The sequence below is a fragment of the Rhinatrema bivittatum genome, chromosome 6 (genome assembly GCF_901001135.1).
Source record: "Rhinatrema bivittatum chromosome 6, aRhiBiv1.1, whole genome shotgun sequence".
Taxonomy (NCBI): Eukaryota; Metazoa; Chordata; class Amphibia; order Gymnophiona; family Rhinatrematidae; genus Rhinatrema; species Rhinatrema bivittatum.
In genome coordinates this window covers 249,737,917-249,759,852 of record NC_042620.1, presented here as the reverse complement: position 1 = coordinate 249,759,852, position 21,936 = coordinate 249,737,917, and the positions used below count along the sequence as shown (strand labels likewise).

At 43.4% G+C, this 21,936-nt stretch overlaps 1 protein-coding gene across 1 annotated transcript in view; it reads right to left on the bottom strand.

The window, feature by feature from the left end:
- Positions 1-2,113: 2,113 nt before the first annotated feature.
- Positions 2,114-21,936, bottom strand: part of PAQR4 (progestin and adipoQ receptor family member 4) — a 93,782-nt gene continuing 73,959 nt past the window's right edge. Inside the window, exons 2-3 of the mRNA XM_029606771.1 lie at positions 13,969-14,187; positions 2,114-4,191 (exon numbers count right to left, since the gene is read on the bottom strand). Coding sequence (XP_029462631.1) covers positions 3,758-4,191; positions 13,969-14,187 — 653 coding nt within the window. The 3' untranslated portion in view covers positions 2,114-3,757. The remainder of the gene's footprint in view (positions 4,192-13,968; positions 14,188-21,936) is intronic.

Sequence of the window (21,936 nt, the reverse complement as noted above, 5' to 3'; positions counted from 1 at the left end):
GCCATAGGGGTGTGTAACATAATCACCAATGTTAGAAGATTGGTTATGTTTGCCGTTTTGTATAATAGTGCTTATTACCAATAAGCATTAGAATATAATTTTAAATATTGAGTAATAAATGTGGATAAGTGTGTATGTGTATGTGTGAGTGATTCCATGTCATTTATACTTGTTTCATTGTAATTGTTATGTAAACTTTGATAATAAAGCTTGTATTCTCTCATTCATATGTATGTTTTAGAAAATTTTTGTACACATAAATTCTATAAACAGAATTCATGGTTTATGTGCATAAATCATATTTTATATGCACTAAGTATTTTTCTATGCACATTTTTGGGTTAGTGTGCTTTTATTTTTAGCTACCACTACATTAGCATATAATTAGCTTATTGCATCAAGAGTTGAAATTTTTTTTTTTTTTTTTTAGAGTATGTGTTAAGAAAACTGCTGAATTTCAGAGCACAGTAAATGCACAGGTTCGTACATCGGCCTCTGTGATACCTCATATCTGCTCTATATCCTGTTGCAATGGACCAAAAGGAGGGGAGTTTTCATAAATACTTATCAAATCTATAAAGACGAACAAGCAGCTTTCAAAGTCTTGGTGAATTATCAATAAATATCACAAGAGTTTAGTTATGCTGTTGGACTTGAGCATGTAACTGTGGAGAATATACACCTTTAGTCTACAAGAAGGGAAAGGGAACATGAAGAAAAACTAAAGAAGTACATAGCTAGAGGAGGAATAAAAGGGTTAGGATTGTCTTAACCTGCCCCTGATGAAAGCATCTAATAACGCTGCCAAAGAGGCATTCCTTCTCCGATTAGTGGCAAATAAGGCTGAAGGATGATTTATTTCAAAGGCTGTACCTGCTAGTATGTGAACTTTCTGAAAATCCCACAGGTTGGAAGAAGCACATTGCAGTGGGCCAAGTCGTAAGAATAATGAATTATGAGTGAGACTCTTATTAGATATGCTTTTCTTTAGAGAATCTCTATTCTGGTGTGGATTATCTCACTTCTCTCCATCAAATTGGTCTGAGGAGAAATTGAACACACACACACACACAAAAAAAAAATAGAGGCTTGGTGATGCTTAAAGTGAGGTTCGCTCTGGACTACTTACTTTAGAATCAGCAATTTTCCAATGCTATTACAGACCAATGTTCCTTACCTGAGGTGTAATAATTATCATCTGGATTTCTAGACCGTCTTTCGTTACACCAAAACTCCACTATGCTTTATAATTAAAGTACTTCAAAAGTATGCATACAGACATAGCTGGAGGTAAACTGACTGGCAGCAATGGCACTAAAACTGCAGGACAGCTTCAAGAAGAAGGAACAGTATTACTATTATTCAGGACTTTATTCTGTACTAGCCAGGGATGTACTCATCTTTGGGATCAGCTCTAGAAATGCAGATGAGGGAAAGGAGCTGAGATGTAATGGTGGACTCAGTTCTTTCTGCATAGTCTCAGTTTATCTACAAAAATCCCGATCTCCTGCCATTCAACCACATTCCTCCCTCTCATGCATCTTAACAAGATAGCCGTAGATCTGGCTTTCCAAACGCTCAGTCACATGTTAACGGGATGCATAGACCTGGTCCTTCTAGCCCTTGCATGTATGTTACAGGCATCCATAGGCAGCAGCTTCAATTACAAATGAGGAAGACCATTTTAAAACTGATTTACTCAGATAAAAATAACTGTACTCATGTTAATTTTCTGTCTGAGAACTGCCCTCTCTCAGAGGAGGCATTCCCAGGGACATATTTAGGTCGGAGGAAGAAAAGCATGCACTGGGGGGGGGGGGGGGGGGATTTTCAAAAGGATTTACGAGCTTAAAACTGAGTTTTATAATGTAAAGGCACTATATGTGCGGAAGTGGGCTTTTGAGAATTGCTATGATATATGCTACGGAATTGTCCATAGGTTTTATGCCCGACAGTGCACTTTAACAGAAGAATTTTCAAAGGAGTTATGCATGTAATTGTAGCAATTTTCAAAAGACATTTACCCATATTAAGTGCACTTAATGTAGTTAAAACCTATGGACAATTCAATAGCATATATCGTAGCAATTTTCAAAAGCCACTAAATGTAGATAAAGTGCATTTACACATACTATATAAACCCATTTTTAAATATGTAAATGCTTCTGAAAATCAGGCCCTAAGTGTATAAATGGACTTTTGAAAATTGCTAGGATATATGCTAGTTTTATGAAAGTAAATCCTTTACAAAATTACCCCCTGAGATTGCATTTTCAAACTTTATGATCACACTGTTCCAGTAAAATTCTACCTAAAGAAAAACCAGGTGCAAGTGACCATGCACACTTTGTACCCCCAAGTTTCAAAGAGAAAGTTCATGCGTATTTTTGCTTTGCGTATTGGTGCAAAACTTGCAGGTAAAGAGAACCCAGTTTTTTTTCCACTGCAGACAATTTGAAAATTGTCCCCCCAATGCTTAAAACCATTTTTAGATTTTTTTTTAATTGTGTTTTGACACTAGTTTTTAAAAGTTTTGATTCTTTTTTTCTAAGCGTATCAATAGACCTAGGCTTCCAAGCCCTTATGTCCATGTTAACAATATCCACAAATTCAGATTTCCAAAGATGTGTATGCATAGACTCAGCCTTCAACGTTCTCAAACAAAAGTTAAGGTTATCTGTTAAGCCTCCAAAATGTTCCTGTTCATAAAACCCCATTTTATGCGCATAAGTGTGCTTTGAAAATAAAACAGGGGTGGGGATTTTAAAAGCATTCGAGAAACATGATTTCACGTGTATCTTTACCGGAACTCATGATAAGCATTCTGGCGGATAGAGTTGGAGCAGGAAAAGCATTTGCATGCACACTTTAGATTTTCAAAAGTGCAAGTGAATCTACACAGGCAATGTTAGACCTGCTCCTGGGGCTGCTGTAATTTCGTGCATGTATATTCTGTGCACACACACTCTGTAAACCCACAAATTTTCAAAGCAGACCTATGCGCATAAGTCCACTTTGAAAATTCAGGCCGAAATCTGTAGTTAAACCAAACCCACAGACTTTAGTCCTATGCAGGGCTGTTTGAAAATGATCTTGCCTAAGGATATCCATTGACTCTTACCTTCCAAGCTATAAAACCACCTACTAACATGCTTTCTTTCAGCCAGAATGCTTTACCATCACCAGATGCTGGAAAGCGAGTGCCGTCCACAGAGATTAGACAGCCACAGACCCAGTACTGTTAATCTGCCAAATATGGATTTTCTGCAGACCTTTCCTCTCCCGTTCTATCTGGCAAGAGCAGAGCATAAGCCTGCTCTGGAGGCAAACGCAGCCCGAACTGGAGCTAAAACTTGAAATGGTGACTGATGACAAATAATGGCAAATCTGTACAACAATTCCACCTAGAGAAAAAAAACAAAAAAAGTGTTGCTTGCTACTTGTGAAGGTCTCCCACTCCCCCACCACCCAAACGTCACATAATTTCTATTGAGTCTGGCCTAAACCACAAAACTTCTCATCAGCAACAGACACCCCCAAGTTGTAATAGTCTTCCCAGTCCTTAAGAAACAGGCAGACAAAATTCTAGAAGCCAAGAAAGACCTAAAACATGATTGATAAAAAAAAAAAATTATATAGCAACTCAGGAGGACCTACTCTTTCATCTTTCTTTTATTCACTGTCTGCAGAATCCAAGAGAGACTGCAAATGTCTGAAGCCATGTCCAGGCATAATTTGAGAAGAGAAGGAAAGGTGATCATTCCAGTGGACAGCTGTAGGCAGTGATCCAAAGGAGGTCTGCTACCACTCCCCAGTGCAGATAGAGAATGCTGACCACCACCAGGATGTGCATGATCTGATGGCTATTGAACCAGTAGTCAAACTTGCCAGGCTTCCAGCGCTCAGGAATGCGTGCAATGTTGATCATACCTCCCAGCAACGCTACAGCATCCATGACCAGGTAGCAGCGGAGTGAGGATGGGTGGCCCGAGCCAAGCCCCACCCAGCGAAGGAAGAAGAAGAAGAAACGGAAAAAGGCCTGCCAGGCGAAGGAGCACAGGCGGGTAATGTTACTGTGAGCAGTGATAGCGCAGTAGATTGCATAACTGGAAAGGGCCGTGTAGGAAAAGAGAGCCACGCTACGTGTTGAGGGGTAGCATACCAGGGTGCAGTAAATAATGGGTAGGGCGCCTGCAAAAAAAAAAAAAGAAAAAACACAAATGGTCATGCATGGTTTCAAAGAGTCACACAGGTATTCAGTTATAATCACACAGGAATGTACAATAATCAGATAAGGTCACAAATGCAGTTGCATAGTAACAGACTCACGGGCTCGGCCTTATGGTAACAAGAGTTGCCAAGTTACCCCCGTGTCCCAGAGGGAGATTGTATACCAGACCTGGATTTCTGACATCTCCATCTTGATGCAGTATGGGACATGTAGCTCTGCTTTCAACGGGTAGAGAATCAGGGACTACAAATCCCACACTGCTTTGGGGGACATATGTTCCAAACCAGGAACATATGTCCCAAAGCATTGCTCCGGGAACCAAGTAACTTGGCAGCTCTGTGGTAATGAATTCAATTATAGTAATATTTTCAGTTACAGTCACACAGTCATAGCCAGGGCTATCAGAAGGATGCACAAGTGTGCACCATCAACCCCATGAAATGAAACGTAAGAATCTAAAAATGGATAACCCTAAAAAGAGGAGACTGGGGAGATATCATATTGACATTTAATTCTTCAAAGGTAGAAATAACACACAAACACAAGGTTATATAATAAGAGGCTAAAAGGAAGAGATTCAGGAGTAACAAAAGGAAATATTTTCCATAGAACAGTCTTCAAATGGAAGAGGTAAATGTCAAAACGTCAACAGAATTCAAGAAACGATGGGATAAGCACAGAGGATCCTTAGATTTAAGGAAGTAAAGACAAAACCTGTTACTGAATGGGCTTTGCAGTATTATGTAAGAAATAAGCAATCTAGATGTCTATTTTGGTCCTTTTCTGCTGCTGTTTTGTACGGTTCTCTTTGATATTTATTTATTTGCATTTATATGCCGCTGCTACCAAAGCCCGCAGCGGCTCACAAGATAACATACACAATGGGATACATTATTAAAATAACAAAGTCAATGTATCAAAAATCAAAGGTAATAAATATATCTCACCAGACAAACTAGATAAAATCTAAAATAAAAGAACGAAAATCCAAAACTAAAACTTCATAGATGAATTCTTAATAAGAGCATCTAAAATCGGTAGGCCAAGCTTAAATTTACATCAAGCAAAAGCTTGCTTAAATAAGTAAGTTTTTAAAAGGGCCTTAAATTATTTAGGGCCTTTTCACCAGCCCTTAAAAGGGCTGGTGAAAAGAGCCCCAAAACCTAGAATAAGCCTCAACCCAAACAAAATCATGCTTGTGGGAAAGCATGTTTCCCAACACGACACTACGAGGACGCGTGGTATAGGGCATGCTCAGTATGCCTAGTCAAAGTTCTAGAAATCATGACATAAGTTTTCTGCATTGGGGCTCCATCTGATGATGTCACCCATGTTTGAGGACTACCATCCTGCTTGTTCTCGGATAAAACAGAAATGGAAGTGAATTAGACCTAAAACAATTTTCAGAAGAATGTGTTTGTGAGGAGCTAGCAAAACTAAAACCAGATAAAGCAATGGAGATGGGCAAGATACAGTTGAAGGTATTAAGGACATTTAATGAAACTCTGGCAGCTCTGCGGTCTGACCTTTTAAGGAGTGGTTCCAAAGTACTAGAGACAGGCAGAGGTGATTTGTCATCACAAAAGTGGAAGAAAAGTGGAGAATGAAAAGCTTTTCTGCTCAAGTATCTAGGATCTCCCACTCTGCCATAATCATTTCCTGTATGGCTGATGCAGTGGGAAGGCTTTGGGAGGTTTCCTAATTCCTGGAAGGATTGTGTCACCTTGTGACGCTGTTTCCTTTTCCTAGTTGTCTGACAGACTCAATGACTACATTACCTTTGAAATAAGAGGGCCCAGCTCATCTCTTCTAAATAAGCTCAGTGCACATCCTCCCCCTCTACCAAGGGCAACACTTCCTCTGACTCCTCTGTCACTTCCTAGGTTTCCATACCTTCCTCCAGTCCACTCTGGACACTGGGAGGTCAGGGAATAGGTTGGAGAAGAGCTGTCATCCATGACCCAGCAGGGCCTTTTTGGCCTTGTGTCCTGCTCCTTGGAGGAGTCAAGAGGTACGTGGTGGTCCTTGCAGGATCCTCTGAGGAATACCCTCATCTTGCCTATTCTGGCCCTCATTGCACAGTATGCCTTGTGCATAATAAGCACAAACTCATAGGACAATTCTTGCTCTGATGTGCTGTCCTACTGCCCTGCCCTCAGTGGCTCTGGCATAGACAGCAAAAGTCTGTCTTGGTCTAGGAAGTATGGGCTGCGACTCTTCTTTCTCTGACTCATGTCTCAGCCTCAGCCAACTGACCAGATTCTTTTCCCACCCCTGCCGCGCAGGTCTCCAAACATTTGCATTTCTGGCAGATAGGAGGGCAGTGTCAATGTCACACGGTGATTCTGCCTGCTGGTGGGAGGGGGATGGCGTTGGACCCTACATTTTTTAAGGCGTGGGATGCAAGGGGGGGATGCTGGCAGTCCCCATCACTTCCCGCCACATCATAACCATTTGATATTGTGGAGAGGAGGTAACAGCTTCTCGTCTCCTGTGAGAGTAATGGAAGGTTTTAAGGTGGTCTGCAAGGTAGATTTGGTTCCTCACTTTTTTTTTTTTTTTTTTTTTTTAATTCTTTATTTATGAATTTTTCAAAATAATTACAAGGAATATACCTTGGCTGAAATTACAGAAAAAGTTAAAAAAGAAACATGTACATTTCCATAATATATATATTCATATATAATGGATTACTTCAAACATATTCATTTGTTTTTCATAGGAAAAAAAGGGGGGAAGGAAACCAAAGGAAAAACAGAGAAGTACATAATTGAAACAAATTTTATACTTAACAGGCTTGATATTCTCTTTCATTTTAACCTCAGTAATCAACTTGTGGCCCTTCCATCCAAAAACTTTCTCAATTGATCTGACATAAAGAAAACATATATATTTCCAGCTTGTTTCACAATACATCTACAAGGAAAACGGAGGGCAAAGCTAGCCCCTTTGGCTAGAACCTCCGGACGCATAGCTAAGAACAACCTCCTACTCTGTTGGGTGGGACGTGAGAGGTCTAAATAGACCCTCACTACCCCTCCCATGAAATCATTATTAATATTCTGGAAAAATGCTTTCATCAGGAAATTTTTCTCTATTTCTGTGTAAAATTGGACAAACAGGGTGGCCCTTTCCGTGATTTCCATTTCAGAGTTCTCCAGATATTGTGTCAAATTATTGGAATCCTCTCTTTCTCCTCCCGTGGAAATCTGTAAACTACTCCTAAGAAAGAAGAGTTTTTTCACAGTCGGTACCTTTGCAGCTTCAATCTTGAGAGATTCCATTGCAAAACGTTTGAAAGTCACCAAAACTGGCTCACCCATTACTTTAGGGAAATTGACCAATCTTGCATTTGAACAACGCAAATAATTTTCAACTGACTCCAGCCTCCTTTGAGATATTATACAATCCTTCATTATTGAGGAATTAAGGGACTGTGTCTGGTTTACTTTAGTAGTTAAATCTTGAATGCAGTTAGTATGGTCTTGAATCGACTGCAAATGTTCTTTTTGCACAGATTCGACTTTAATTTCAAATTTGCCCATCATTTGAGATTGAGTATTCAGAGTACAGGCCATGGTAGCCATTAGTTTCCATATGGCTTCCAGAGTTATAACTGCTGGTTTTTCAAACTCCAGGGGTCGCAGAATATTTCCCCCTAATTCCCCCTGTGGGTTTTCTCTCGATGTCCCCAGAGATTTATTGCCCGCGCTCGCCAAAGTCCCCGCGGGCCTTTCACATACCTCCAACAGGTGGGAGAGGGTGGACCCTGCTCCAATCTGGGCAGTAGATCCCTCTCGTTGTTCTCCCGTGACTAACTTTGCGTCCGGGGTTACAGCTCCATTGCTCAGACGGAGGGGAGAGCTACTCAGCAGGCCTCGAGGTACTGGTGGGCTCAAAGAAATCTCGCCAGGCGATAATTGCCGCTTCTCTCGGCTCCACCGCAGCGGCGTTAGGAGTTCCCACAATTGGAGATACCGACGCAAACTCAGTGATGTAACGTTGCCCCGCCGGGCTAGGTAGGTTTGAGGGATATACCCTTACCTTGCCCTTGCGCTTGTGAGGCATTTCAGGCAAAGTTTAAATTCTCCGAAAGATATTTGAGGAAAGGAAAAAACAAGCGATCTGCGGAGCTACTCAGTTCAGCGTCTACAAGCCGCGGCCATCTTGGCTCCTCCCTGGTTCCTCACTTTTTTAAGCAAGAGAAGGGGGGAGTTTGAGCCACTACGACCCCAACATTTATATTTATTTATTTACTTATTTATTATAACTTGGTGGGTCGGGGTGGGAATCGGGACACTGTTGGCCTGCAAGATCTATTTATTTATTTATTTATTTTTTACTTACCCTGCTTAATATAGCTGGCTAGGTTTAAAATGATCTCGGTAAACATACCTAGATAACTTTAGACTTCTTCTATATCATGAACAGACCAACCTGGCTAAGTTTAAGCCCCATCCCCAGAATTGCCGTGTTCTGCCTCTTTTTTTATCCAAGTAAGTTTTAACTGGCTAATGACTTACTTGTTCAGCGGGTTGGCAAATTCAAAACTCAGGGTTTGTCTAGCTAATTCTGAACCTCACTAAACAAACCCCTTTGAATATGGAGCTCCAGGTTTCTTGTGATTCAAAAAAATGCTGTGTTCTTATGCGATTATTATTGTCCTTTTTATCATTGATTTAAAAAAAAAGCAACTCCTTTCCATTTTTTCTTTTGTAAAATCAACACCTTCACCATTTCTTGAACCATATGTGGAATCATAAATATTTAAGGTTGAGAAGTCAATTTTACTTGTCTCCTCTTGTAATATACTTTCAATTTACATTCACCAAAACCATTTGAATATCAACATTCAATGCTTAACTGTGTCCACTGTTTAAAATCAATTTTGATTATTTTTCCTCTTGTTGTAGTGTACTTTGAATACGCTTTCTTCAAAACCACTTAAAAGTCAACATCCAGTATTAGCCGTATTCAAGGTTCCAACAACATGAGATTGACTATTAAAAAGGACTTTTTCAAATTTTGCTTGCTAAACCCCCAGTCCCTGTTGTTCACCCTCATTTCTCTCACATACCAAAGTTGCCAAATTACCCATTTCCAGAGGGAGATCTTAGGTCAGTATTGGATTACTGATAATGCATTCCTGATGCATTTTGGGACCTGTAGCACTGATTTCAATGGGTAGAATCAGGGATTAAAAATACTACACTGCTTTGAGAAATAAATTCAAAACTAGGGCTGGCCAAAAAGCCTCCCTCCTGGAACTGAGTAACTTGGCTGCTCTGTACAACATGGCTCATTCCTTCTTCTCACCACCCTTACTCACTTTCACCCTTCCCCCAGGGAAGAAGAATGAGCAATCAGAGCTGGGAATGTATAGCAAGACTTGTTGGGGGTGAGCGAGTGAATAATGGGTACTGGGGTGAAAAAGATGAATGTGAGCTAAGGGGTGCAAGTGTGTGAATGACGAGGGCTGCAGAATGAGGGCGGGCAATGGGGACTGGGTAGGATGAAAGCGAGCAATGTGATGTGAAAGTATGAAATGTGAGCTGGAAGTTGAGAGAATTAGCAAGAATTAGCAATGGGGTCTGGAGGATGAAAGTGAGAAATTACTCTGGAGAAAAGAAATTGAGCGATGATGCTAGAACAAGAGAGTAATAACTGCAAAGGGCTGAAGCTGAGCAATGGGGATGGGGTGAAGAAGGTTGGAGAGGGTCAGAGAGTGAGAAATGAAGGGAGTGGAGAGAGCACTGGGCCATAGGGGATGACAGTGAATATTTGAGGCTGAGAGAGTGATAGAGTGAAAAATGGGGGTGGAGATGAGTTAGCATTGGGAAAGCAGGAAAAGAGTGAGCGAGCAAGGTGGTAGGGAAAGAAAGCATAAGCAAGGGAGGCTGGAGGTGTGAGAGTGAGCAATTGGGCCTGGAAGCATATAGGATAAGCAATGAGAGCTGGGGAGGGAGTGAGAGCTTAAGAATGAGCAATGGGGCTTGGGGATAGTAAGAACAATGAGAACTGAAAGTGAGGAATGGGTACTGGCGTGGCAAGAATAAGCAATGGTGACTGGGAGTTGATGAGCGTGAGCAATGTGGGCTGGAGGTGAGACAGCGAAGAAGAGAGGCTGGAAGGTGAGAGTGAGCCATGGTGATGGGTGAGAAAGCAATGCCAGCAAGGGAGTTAGTGTAAGCAATGAGGGTTGAAGGGTGAAAGTAAGCAATGGGTGCTGTGGACTGTGAGAGAGTGAGCATTGTTGAATGAGGTAAAAAAAGATCAATGGGGGGTTTAGAAGTTTAGAGAGAAAGCAGTGGGGGATGCGTATGTGAGAAACTGTGGTTGAGCGCATCAAATTGGGCCTAGGCTGAAAGAGTGGGCAAGAGGTTAGAGGAATCAAAGAGCGAGCGAGGGGGTGGAGAAAGTGAGCAATGTGGGGTGGGGGGGGGGGAAGAGAGGACGTGATGAGTACTGGAAGGCTGAGGGAATGAGCAATGGGTGAGAGAGTAAGCGGTGGTAGCTGGGGTACTATGAGTATGAGTAGTAGGGCCTTCATGTGAGATAGTAAATGAGAGAGGAAGAAAAACTAAGCAAGAGTGAATAAGGGAGGTGCAGGACGAGATTGAGCAAGGGGGGCTGGGTGTGAGAGCGTGAACAATGGGGCAGAAGGGGGGAAAAGTAGGGCTGAAAGAAGATGAGAAAGTGAACGAATGGAGCTGGAAGAGTGTGAGCAAAAGCATCAGGTAGAGATGAGAGAGTAAACAGTTTGAACAAAAGAGCACATGACAGAAAAACAGATCTTCTATATGACAGCACTTTCACTGTTTGATCAGATTGGAAGGAGATTACGAACAGGCAGCCTCACTCATCAGATCAAATGTAAGTGAAATAACCTGATCTAACAGCAGTGTGTAATTGCTGACACAAACTGCCTACATCTAGTAATTATTGGCTTCCCGTTAAATACAGGATTCAGTTTAAACCTTTGACCCTTGGTACACAAAGTTCTTTATTCTGTTGGCCTTGTTTCTTTGGCTAATAAACTTGTAAAGTATGTTCCACTGCAGTCCTTAAGGTCTGCTGATAAAGGTCTTCTCTTGTCGTTTCTACCAAACCTACCATCTTCAGACTATTTACTCCAGGGCATTTTCTCTTATCTGGACCCAGGTTGTAGATCGAGTTACCTACTGACCTGAGAACTCTTTTTGACTATAAATCTTTCAGAAAACAACTAAAAGCGTATCTTTTTCATATGGCTTTTACTTGATGTTGTATTAGGATATGTGTTTTTGTATTGTTTTGTTGGAAATTTTTGTTCACCTCTTAGCACAGATTATTCTGCTATAGGCAGTATAGAAAAACCTGCAAATAAATAATAAATAAATATTGCCCTTCCATTTTATTTTATGAAAACTTAAGTCAGATGATATTACTTTTTGGATCATGGAGTTAAATTGTTGTTGGTGGGTTTTTTTTGGAACTGAGTTCTCAGAAAAAAAGTTTGAAAAACCACTAATCAATAAATTATCTGCATTTGACCGTAAAGGCAAACTTTAAGAGGACAATTTTCAAAATTAATTTACCTGGGCAAAACAAACAGATTCACTTGGGAAAACTGCCTATTTTTCTACCAAGCTAAGAGTACACACAATGTGCTACAGCATTAGGGATAGGCGTTCCACTAGAGCGCATGTTTAGGTCAAGAGAAGAAAATAATGTGCCAAGATTGCATTTTCAAATAAATCTATGGAAATTCATGTGAAGACTGTGAGTAAAAAGAACCCACCAGGGATTAATTTGTAGAAAAAAAGGAAGGGGAACTGTGGAGGGAGGGGCAAGGGCTGGTTGTTACTTGTGCAAAGAGGCGGGAGGAGGAGGAGCCGGGTGTGAACTCTCTGACACACGCACACTTCATCCCCAGTCCTCCCACATAAATTCCTCAGTGGTTCTTTGTCGTCCCCCCCCCCCCCCCAACTAATGTTCCTATAACCCCCAAGTCTAAGCCCCTATCCCTGGTGATCCTTAAGCCATTCTTCTCCCTAGAAAATCACCTTCTCCAGCAACTCTCCTCCTCTCCTTCCTTGGCCGGTAAAGTACAGGCCTCTTCTTTAAGCCAGAATCAGCCGGCTCACCTCTGCATTGGGGGGTCACGAGCAGACTGGTGTGCACTGCCTGCTGTCCTTGGTCTCCTTGGACAGGGATATAGGGCCTGCAATTTTTTGCCTCTTTGGGAGAAGAAGGGAGCAATGCCACATATTCTTCTCTCTCCCTCCTCTCACTACACCCAATCCTATCTCCTTCCATCCTTCACTCTTTATCCACCCCGTATGAACACTTTATTCACAGACTGACCCCCAACTCTGATCATCTCATTCAAATCTCATAATCCCCTTTTTGATCCCCTCACTCATACTCTGCAACACCTTTGATACCCTGACTCACTCTTTCCCCCTCTCCCCCACACAACCCACAGCCTCTCCCCCTCATTCTTCCCATCACTCTCTTTCCCCACTCTTTGATGCCTTCACTCACTCTTCACCCCTCCCCACCCTTATTCACTCTCTTGGCCCTTTCACCTTCATCAGGGTGGTCACCAGCAGCAGAGGCAGCATGGCCTGAGATAACTGCGTGATAAGCAGGAAGTTAATACACCCAGGAGTGGCAGAAGCAGTGGGGCTGACAGGTAGTTACCCCGTATCTTTTTGTATCTTAGCTATTCTCCCTCACAGCTTTCTAAATTGTCCTGTGGATTTCCCCAAGATTCAAAGTCATATAGCTGCTCTTGTTACAAGGTAAGCAGCTCCAACACTCTCTCCTCTTCTCTCCTTCCTCCAAGAGAGGCCATATATGATCCATGCAACTATGGTTCTGTTCTGGAGCTGCAGGAGAGCCAGAATTGATTTACACTGCTGGCTCTGTCCATTTTCTTGGATCCCAGAAATAAAAGTAGCAGAATGCCATTCTGGGTTGTTCTACCAGAAGTTAATCCCTCAGTAATGGTCACCAAAAGAGGCTGAATTAGCACAAGTTTGAAAGTTGTGAGTAGTAATGCCATTCATCTAGGCCAAGGTTGAAGCCTTGACAGTTGGCACTACTGCTGACAGATTTCAAACTTGTGCAGATTCAAACCTTTTATATGCCTGTTCTGTGTTCTGCAGGAATAAGGGGGGAAGGCAAGGAGTAGGAAGTAGCTCTCTTCTGTGTGTGCGCCAGGCTCGCCCCCTTCCCTTCTCTTCCCTGCAAACTGCCAGGAGGAGAGGAACTGGAAGAGAACACTCCTGCCGCTCTGTCTCTTAAGCCTGAAAAGAAGGGCCGGAACTGCGTTCCTGGCCATTCCCCTACAACTGAAGCCTTGGTACCCACAGACTTTGCAATAATGTGGGCAATTTTAAAATTGCTCCCTATAATATTTAGGAACTATAAGAAAAAGAACTGAATTGTGCTCTATTAGATTAAAAAAAAAAAATATATATATATAATGGACTAGATAAAGATATTAGATTCATGATTCTCCAAGACCAATATGGCTACTAGAACTATGCACTACATTAGCGATCACAGTGACAATTAGACAGTCACACATATATAGTTAGTTAAAATAACTTAGTGAGAAATATTGTACCCAGCTGTGCTTATTAACTGTTTACCTGGCACATTCACGATGGAAACCCGGTCCATATCCAGCATGAGCTAAGTATGACATAAGGACACTGCTGCCCTATTCCTTGTCTGTAACTACTCACCGAGAGTGTTCACCATGCAGACCCCACACATGTCAAGGGTAAGCAGCGTGTGGTAGACTGATTCTCCTCCCTCATGGTTCATGAATACGTGGTAGAGCACACTACCTAGCTGTGGAGTGACACAAGCAAGGTAGTGCACCACCCCAAGCCAGGAGACTGCGATCTGAGACCAAGGGATGTTCACAGGCAACAGCAAAAGGAAACCCAGCAGTGGGATCCCTGCAACAGAGAGAAACAGACAAGGGGAGGTAACATCATAGCATGGGATGCATTTTTAAAAGGTTTAACCAGCTAACTTCAGGGATTAGCTGCTTACACCTTGCTGGTTAAAAATTGCCCTCTGACTGGTCACCTTTAACTGGCTAACAGCCTGATTTATAAAGCTCTCCCCCCCCCCCCCAGACACAGAACGGGAGAAAACTCCTAGTACATCAGAACCTAAATGCACAAGACACATTTATTTGGTTAAAAAATGGGAGGCCCAGGGTGTGGGGGAGAAAGTTATAAATATTTATGTATACGTAAATGTGGCTAGGAGTGATTTTTCAGGACTAACCACCTAACTTGACCAGGCAAATATAGCTACAACAATAGCAGGCTAAAACTGGTTGGCTGGCACTCCACAACCCTCCTAGAAGTAGTTATACATTAAAATTAAATGACCCCAGAGTCCCCCTCTTTTGTGGTATCCTATCCCTGCCTTCCAGCAGCCTATTGATAGGAAAATATTGATCCCCAGGCACCTTCCCTCTCGATGCCCCAACCATGAAACAAAAAACCTGTCCCCCAATCTCCCCTCCCTCCAAGTACAAGTTGCAAGAAACAAAAAATGTGCCCTGAATCCCAATTCCCTCCTCTCCCTCAACCCAATTCATAAAACAAAAACATGTGCCCCAACCCCCCCCCCCCCCGTGACACCCCAAGCTCCCCCGCAGCCCTATGTATCTCTGAAGACCCCTGCCCCAGGCTCCCAAGATCCCATTCAGTATCTCAATGTCCCCCTCCCTTCTGGATTCACAGGGGTGGTAGGGATTACACAGCTGGATAGTTTCTGTGGATGGTCTTCTTCTGCCATATTTCTGTTTCCTATGGAGGAGAATCAAAGTGGGGTCCAGGGATGGCCTTCAGAGTTTCATGGGGTGCTGGAAGGGGGGCTCTGGGATTTTTTTCCTAAAACATGGGGCATCAGGAGGGAGAGGACTGGGATATGGGACATTGTTTTAGTAGTCCTCTGAATTGTTTCCATCCTCTCATTATCGCTATGAAACTGCAACCTCCAGAAATGAGATGACATGGGATTTTACAAGTGGCATTATACACAGGGACCTTCATTTTCAGATTTCTTTTTTTTTTTTTAATTTCCCAGGAATTTATCAGAGTTTATTACGACAAGAACAAATACTGGGGAAAATCAGTGGAAAAATGTTACACTTTTTTTTTTTTTTTTGGGGGGGGGGTTAAATAGAGTTTATTTTGATGAACAGAAGCCAGGACAAATCAAGAATATTAAGCAGCGTTTTCTTTTCACCCACTCAGCAGCATCCCTATCTCTACTCCCATCTCCTTTCTAGCATTTCATTTTCGTTCTCCACACCCCCAACGAGAATCTCCCTCTTCCTCCCCTACCCCTAGCTGCAACCGCATTCCTCCTTCCTGGCGGTGGCTCCAGCTACCTCCTCTCTCCTTCGGCAGCAGCTTGCGGAGGCTCCTGTGCTCTGCGGCGCTTCCCTTTATTTTTGTGGAGCCAGGGAGCCCGCCAGGAAGTGCTTCCGCTGGGTGAGGCCCACTTCATATGCTGCATTGGCGGTACCAAGCAGCAGGTGCTTTGGCTGCTTGGTGGGAGGGGGGAGGCGGGACGTGAAACAGCACGTCGACGGCACTGGAGGGTGAGCGCCCTTGCTGGTAGAGGGAGGGGACTTGAAACACTGTAGGTGTTTTGGCCTGCACTGGCTTCTGAGGCCTTGAGATGCTGCAAATGCAGCTCTGGAGCCGTTCTTTAATCAGTCCAAAAGTAGGGTAAAAAATTGGTTTAAACCAACTGTCACTTTTGGAAAAATCTGGAAATGTATGAATGAAAATCAGTTAAAACTGAAGACGAAGGAGCCTACATATACAAAGGCAATATTTCCTCCCGTTTCCTGCTCATAATAGCTCTACTTATATAACTAAGCATACTATTAGCTTTCTGAGTTGCTTTATTACATTGACTGGTTGCTTTGAAGACAGCGGGAGTGGAGGGGTAGCCTAGTGGTTACTCCTTTCAGACATCATAACCGGCCCACAAAAATCCATTATCCATGTATCATTTACAAGGGCAAGAACTGGAAACTGTCAAACAAAGAAAGAGACCTAGGAATAACCAGTTCAGCTTTAGTTTATATTCTGCCTTTCTGACACTTCAAATCGGATTACTTTCAGATACCGTAAAGGTATATGTCCCTCTCCCCAGAGGGCTCCTAATCTTTTTGTACCTGAGGCGAAGGTGAGTGAAGTGACGTGCCCAAGGTCCTAAGGAGCAGCAGCGGGCTGTGAACCCTGGCTTCACTGGTTATATAATTCCTAACATCCGGTGCAGGCAGGCTGTTGAAAATGGGGAGAATTGCCAAGTGCAGGAGCTTGCTAGTGTAGGACCGATTTTACTCCTCGCTGCTGCTGCTGGTGTGTAAGCCATGCAGGTAGTTCCCCCACTGGTGTCTGGGCTGTGCCATGTCTGTTGTTGCCTCAGTGCCAGTGTTCGCACTATGCTGTTGTGCTGAGGTTGTCTTTGCTGTGCCGTTCTTCTGTTGGGGCTCTCTTCACAACGCTATTTTGTTCCCTGGCGAAGTGACTGTCCGGCCAAGGAATCTGCTTGCTCTATTGCTTCTGCCTGACCCCAGTAGAGCAATAATTCAGCCACTTGGGAGGGATGGTGGATAGGGGGGTGGGGTGGGGCAGAAATGAGAAAAGAGGGAGATGGTGGAAAGAGAAGAAAAGTGTGAGGGGAGAGAGAAAAAAGGGAGATAGGGAAAGTTGAAAACTGGGAAAAACTGGGGAAGGTTGAATTAGGGAAATGGAGAGAAGAGACTTGGGGGAAACTGAAAAGAAGGAGATGGAGAGAGAACAACATTGGGGAGAGCAAAGAAGAGAAAGCAACACTGGGCAAAGCATGAAGGAAGAGAGATGGCTGGTGTTGGGAGGCAACCAGGACAATTGCCCTGTGCCCCAATACCACACGAGGACCCTGTACCTGCGCAAAGCAAGTAGAGCCTGGTGTTGGACCCAGTGGTGGCAGTGATGGAGACCTTCACATGCAGCTATAGCACAAAACATCATCACTGGGCCTGTGTCAGGCATGCACTCACAGGCCCTGTTGCAGTCCAGTCCCCTTTTACTGCATGGATAACTTTATCAAGGAAACCCAGACAAGGGGCATGGCCATTGCAGGGCCCGTGAGTGCTGTGCAGGCCCTGTGTTACAGTTGCGCTTGAAGATCTCTTGCTGGGACCACTCAAAGTAGAAGAGGATGGGACTGGAAGGCTGGAGAGTACCTCAGAAGGGGCCATGGGTTGGGGAGGAGTGTAGAAGGATAGGGTGGATCCAAGGACTCATGGGGAGAGAGGGTGGGGAAGGACCCAGGAAGGGGCCACAGAGGAGGTGTTTCATGAGTCTGAGATCCTTTTGGGAGGCTTAAGGGGTTGGAGAATGGTGCGAGAGGCTCAGGCAAGGGCCAGGCAGAAAGGGATGAGGCGGGAGAGGACCGGGTTGTGGGATGCAGGATGCTGTCTTTTGCCAAGGGAACACAGAAAATGACAGCATTAAAATATATTTTTGGTTAGAAGACATTGAAGGGACCTGAGTGTTGTGGTTGATGTTGAGCTTGTAAGAATTTTATTAGAATATGAAGGGGCGGTGGAGATGGTAAATGTGAGTTTTCGATTTAATTGCTCACCTTTCCAAATCTGTGCCATAAATGAGTTACAGTTCAAGTACAGTGAGTAGGTCCCTTCCCCAGAGAGCTTACAATTTAATTTAGTATCTGAGGCCATGGAGGGTTAAGTGACTTGTGCTGGAGGTCACAAGGAGTATCAGTGGAGGACGCATGATCTGAATCCTGACTTCCCCGCTCTGCCTACTAATAATCCAGGCCACTGCTCAGTCCCAAGCATTCTAGGCATGCCTGGCTCTGATACGGGGGGCACCGATTGGAAAGAGGTTGAAACTTTGGGGTTGGGCTGAACATGGGAATTCATATGCTCAGCTACACAAACTGGATGAATCACAACTGGGAAGGCTGGATGGGCCAATCTGGCCTTTCTTTTCTGCGGTCATTTACTCTGTTACTTTGACCAAAATTGGATGATATGTGAGGGGCAAGGCTATGGGAACCTGCCTTATGGTTTTTGTTTTGTTTTTGTTTTTAAATTCATAAGAGGTTATCATATGTATATGAACAATAGGGATTTTTAGTAGTGGGATGCTGTTTTTGTGATTTATTCATGTGAATTGTATGACTATAACCTTCTGGAATGGGTAATGTGGGTTTTCTTTGGTTGTTCACCTGTTGTGGTGTTATGGCTATTTTATGGCAGGGTATGTGTGTGAATGTTTGTGTGTGTGTGTGTGTGTGTGTGTGTCAGGGGAGGGCGGAGGTTTTCTGCTGGAGCTGCATGAGACAGAAACAAATGCATTTTTGTTTCTATTTCCCCAGCGTTGCACTGCTTGTTTCTAGTTCAGTTTTTGCCTGTATATATTTCTATTCCTAATTTGTAACATATTCTGTATTTGACAAGGGTCTATCTATGCATGTTCTGTCTTGTGATCAAGAAAAGGTAGTCAGCAGCTGCTAGAGAGCTAGCGTGTTGTTTCCATGTAGTGATCTCTAGCACGCTGGTTGGTTCAGTTTTCAAAATGGGAGATATATTGGTATTCTAGGATTGGGTATAATATTTACAATGTTCTCATTTCATAGGCTTTGCAGCCAGTTGTAAGGGGCAGGTTGGTGGGTGCCCTTCCCATCCCTGCATGTGAGTACTGGAACCTTCCCCCCCACCCCCCCCCCCAAAAAAAAAGCACATAGAAACATGACAGCAGAAAAAGACCATATGGCCCATCCAGTCTGCCCCATCCATTCAATTAATTTAGTATTATAATTCTCAGCACTTCCTTAGAGATCTCCTGTAATTATCCCATGCTTTCTTGAATTCAGACTGTTTTTGTCTCTACCACTTCCACTGGGCCATACATCCACCACCCTCTCTGTAAAGAAATATATTCTAAGATTACTCTTGAATCTACCCCCCCCCCCCCCCCCCCTTTTCAATCTCATCTCATGACCCCTCGTTCTACAGCCTCCTTTCCATTAAAAAAGGCTCACCTCCTGTGCATGGAAACATTTGAGATATTTGAATGTCCCTATCATATCTCCCCTTTCCTCTAGGGCAGTGGTCCCCAACCCTGTCCTGGGGGCCCACCAGCCAATCGGGTTTTCAGAATATCCACAGTGAATATGCATGAGAGAAAATTTGCATGTTATGGAGGCAGTGCATGCAAATTTTCTCTCCTGCATATTCATTGTGGATATTCTGAAAACCCGACTGGCTGGTGGGCCCCCAGGACAGGGTTGGAGACCACTGCTCTAGGGTATACATGTTTAGATCTTTAAGTCTATCCCCATATGCTTTAGAACAAAGGACAATGACCATTTTTGTAGCCACACTCTGGACCTTCATCAAGTTTATATCCTTTTGAAGGTGCGGTCTCCACAATTATACACAGTATTCCAAGTGAGGTCTCACCAGGGACCTATACAGGGCAATATCACCTCCATTTTTTTGCTGACTATTCCTTTTCCTATGCTGCCAAGCATCTTTCTGGCTTTTGCTGTCACTTTATCCACCTTAAGAACATCAGATAAAATTACCCCCAGATTCCACTCTTCCTTTGAGCTTAGAAGAATTTCACCTCCAATACTGTACCTTTCCTTGGTTTTTTTTTGCATCCTAAATGCATTACTCCACATTTTTTAGCATTAAATCTTAGTTGCCAGAGCTTAGACCATTCCTCGAGCTTTGCTAGATCCCTCCTCATGTTTTCTACTTCTTCCTGGCTGTCCACTCTGTTATAAATTTTGGTATCATCAGCAAAAAGACAAACCTTTCCCAACAACCCTTCCATTATGTTGCTCACAAAAATGTTGAAAAGAATCGGTCCAAGGATTGTACTAGCGGTGTGTCCCTGGGCACACCGCTAGTAACAACCCCTTCCTTAGAGAAAACTCTATTTACCACTACTCTTTGTTGCTTCCCATTCAGCCAGTTTCTAACCTAGTCAGTCACTCTAGAATCCATACCAAGGGCGCTCAATTTATTTAAAAGTCTTCTGTGTGGAACAGTGTCAAACACCTTGCTGAAATCCAAGTACACTACATCTAGCGCTCTCCTTGGTCACCAATCAGAGACATTGATCAGATTCATCTGACAAGATTTAACTCTGGTAAAACCATGCTGTCTCGGATCCTGCAATCCATTGAATTCCAAAAATTGCACTATTCTCCGTTTTAGCAGTGACTCCATTAGTTTTCTCACCACAGAGGTCAGACTAACTGGTCTGTAGTTATGGAGAAATTACTACTTACCATATAATTTCCTTTTTTTTTTTTTCCAATGAAGACAGGTTATGCACCTCTACCAGGAGATGGAGACAGAGCAAAGCTGACGGTGGGCTGCACTGACATTAGCCCGCCAGTAATCTCTGCAAAAGCCAACTGTGGACAATTAAACAATACATGAACATAACTATTAACAGACAACCATTCAAGTACTCAGAGAACAGGAAAACACTGAGCTCAGACAAGGAGTGTAATATCACTAATCTAAGGACTGGATCTGACACTTGCCAGTAATCCCCGAAAATGCAGCCACTCAGGAGGACAATAGCACCACCATCCAGCAGCCAAGGAAGGGAAGGTGGATTAGCCTGTCTTCATTAAAGAAAAGGAAATTATCAGGTAAGTAGTAATTTCTCCTCTCTTTGTATTCAGACAGGTTAATCCACACCAATGGGATGTACCAAAGCTACTCCCGAACAAGGCGGTTTGATCAACAACACACGCATGAAGGCTGTGTCCACCTGGGCCTGCACATCTAGGCAGTAATGCCTGGAAAACGTGTGTAAGGAGGACCATGTTGCAGCTTGGCAAATCTCAAGAGGAGACAACAGAGTAATCTCTGCCTGAGTCCTAGTGGAATGAGCCCTAACCTGACTATGCAACGGCTGCTCAGCATCCACATACACAGCATGATAACCTCCTAAATCCAGTAGGCTATCGTAGCTCGGGATGCCGGCTCACTCTGTGTACTCCCACTGTAGAGCATAATCAGCCAGCCCGTCTTCCTGAGAGATTTAGAAACCTCCAATTACCTCATGATATGCCACTTGACTTCCAAGGTCCGTAACAGGTAATATTCATCCACGTTTCTCTCGCTGTCTAGAGTCGGCAGGGAAAGTGATTGATTCAAGTGAAAATCCGAGACCACCTTTGGTAAAAAGAGATGGAACAGATCGCAGCTGGACCACCCCTGGAGTCACTTGCAGGAACAGTTCCCAGCAAGACAGAGCCTGCAGGTTTGAAACTGTACGCGCAGTACACATCCTCTAGTAAGTAACCTCAAGAAAAGTGGAAGTAAGTTGAAAGGTGGGACCCGCCAGAAAAACCAGAACCAGATTAAGACTCCACAAGGGGATGAAGATGCTTCACCCCTTTCAAGAACCGGGCCACATCCAGATGGGCTGACAAGAGTTCACCAATCACATGACCTCGGAAACAGGCAAGAGCCACCTTCAAGGAATTAAGAGCCAAGCCCTTAAATAACCCATCCTGCAAAATATCCAAATTGAGTAGGATTTTAACCGAACGAGGATGAGCCCCTCGTTCCTCACACCAAGCCTCAAACATTCGCCAAACCCAAACATAGGCTAAGGAAGTGGAGA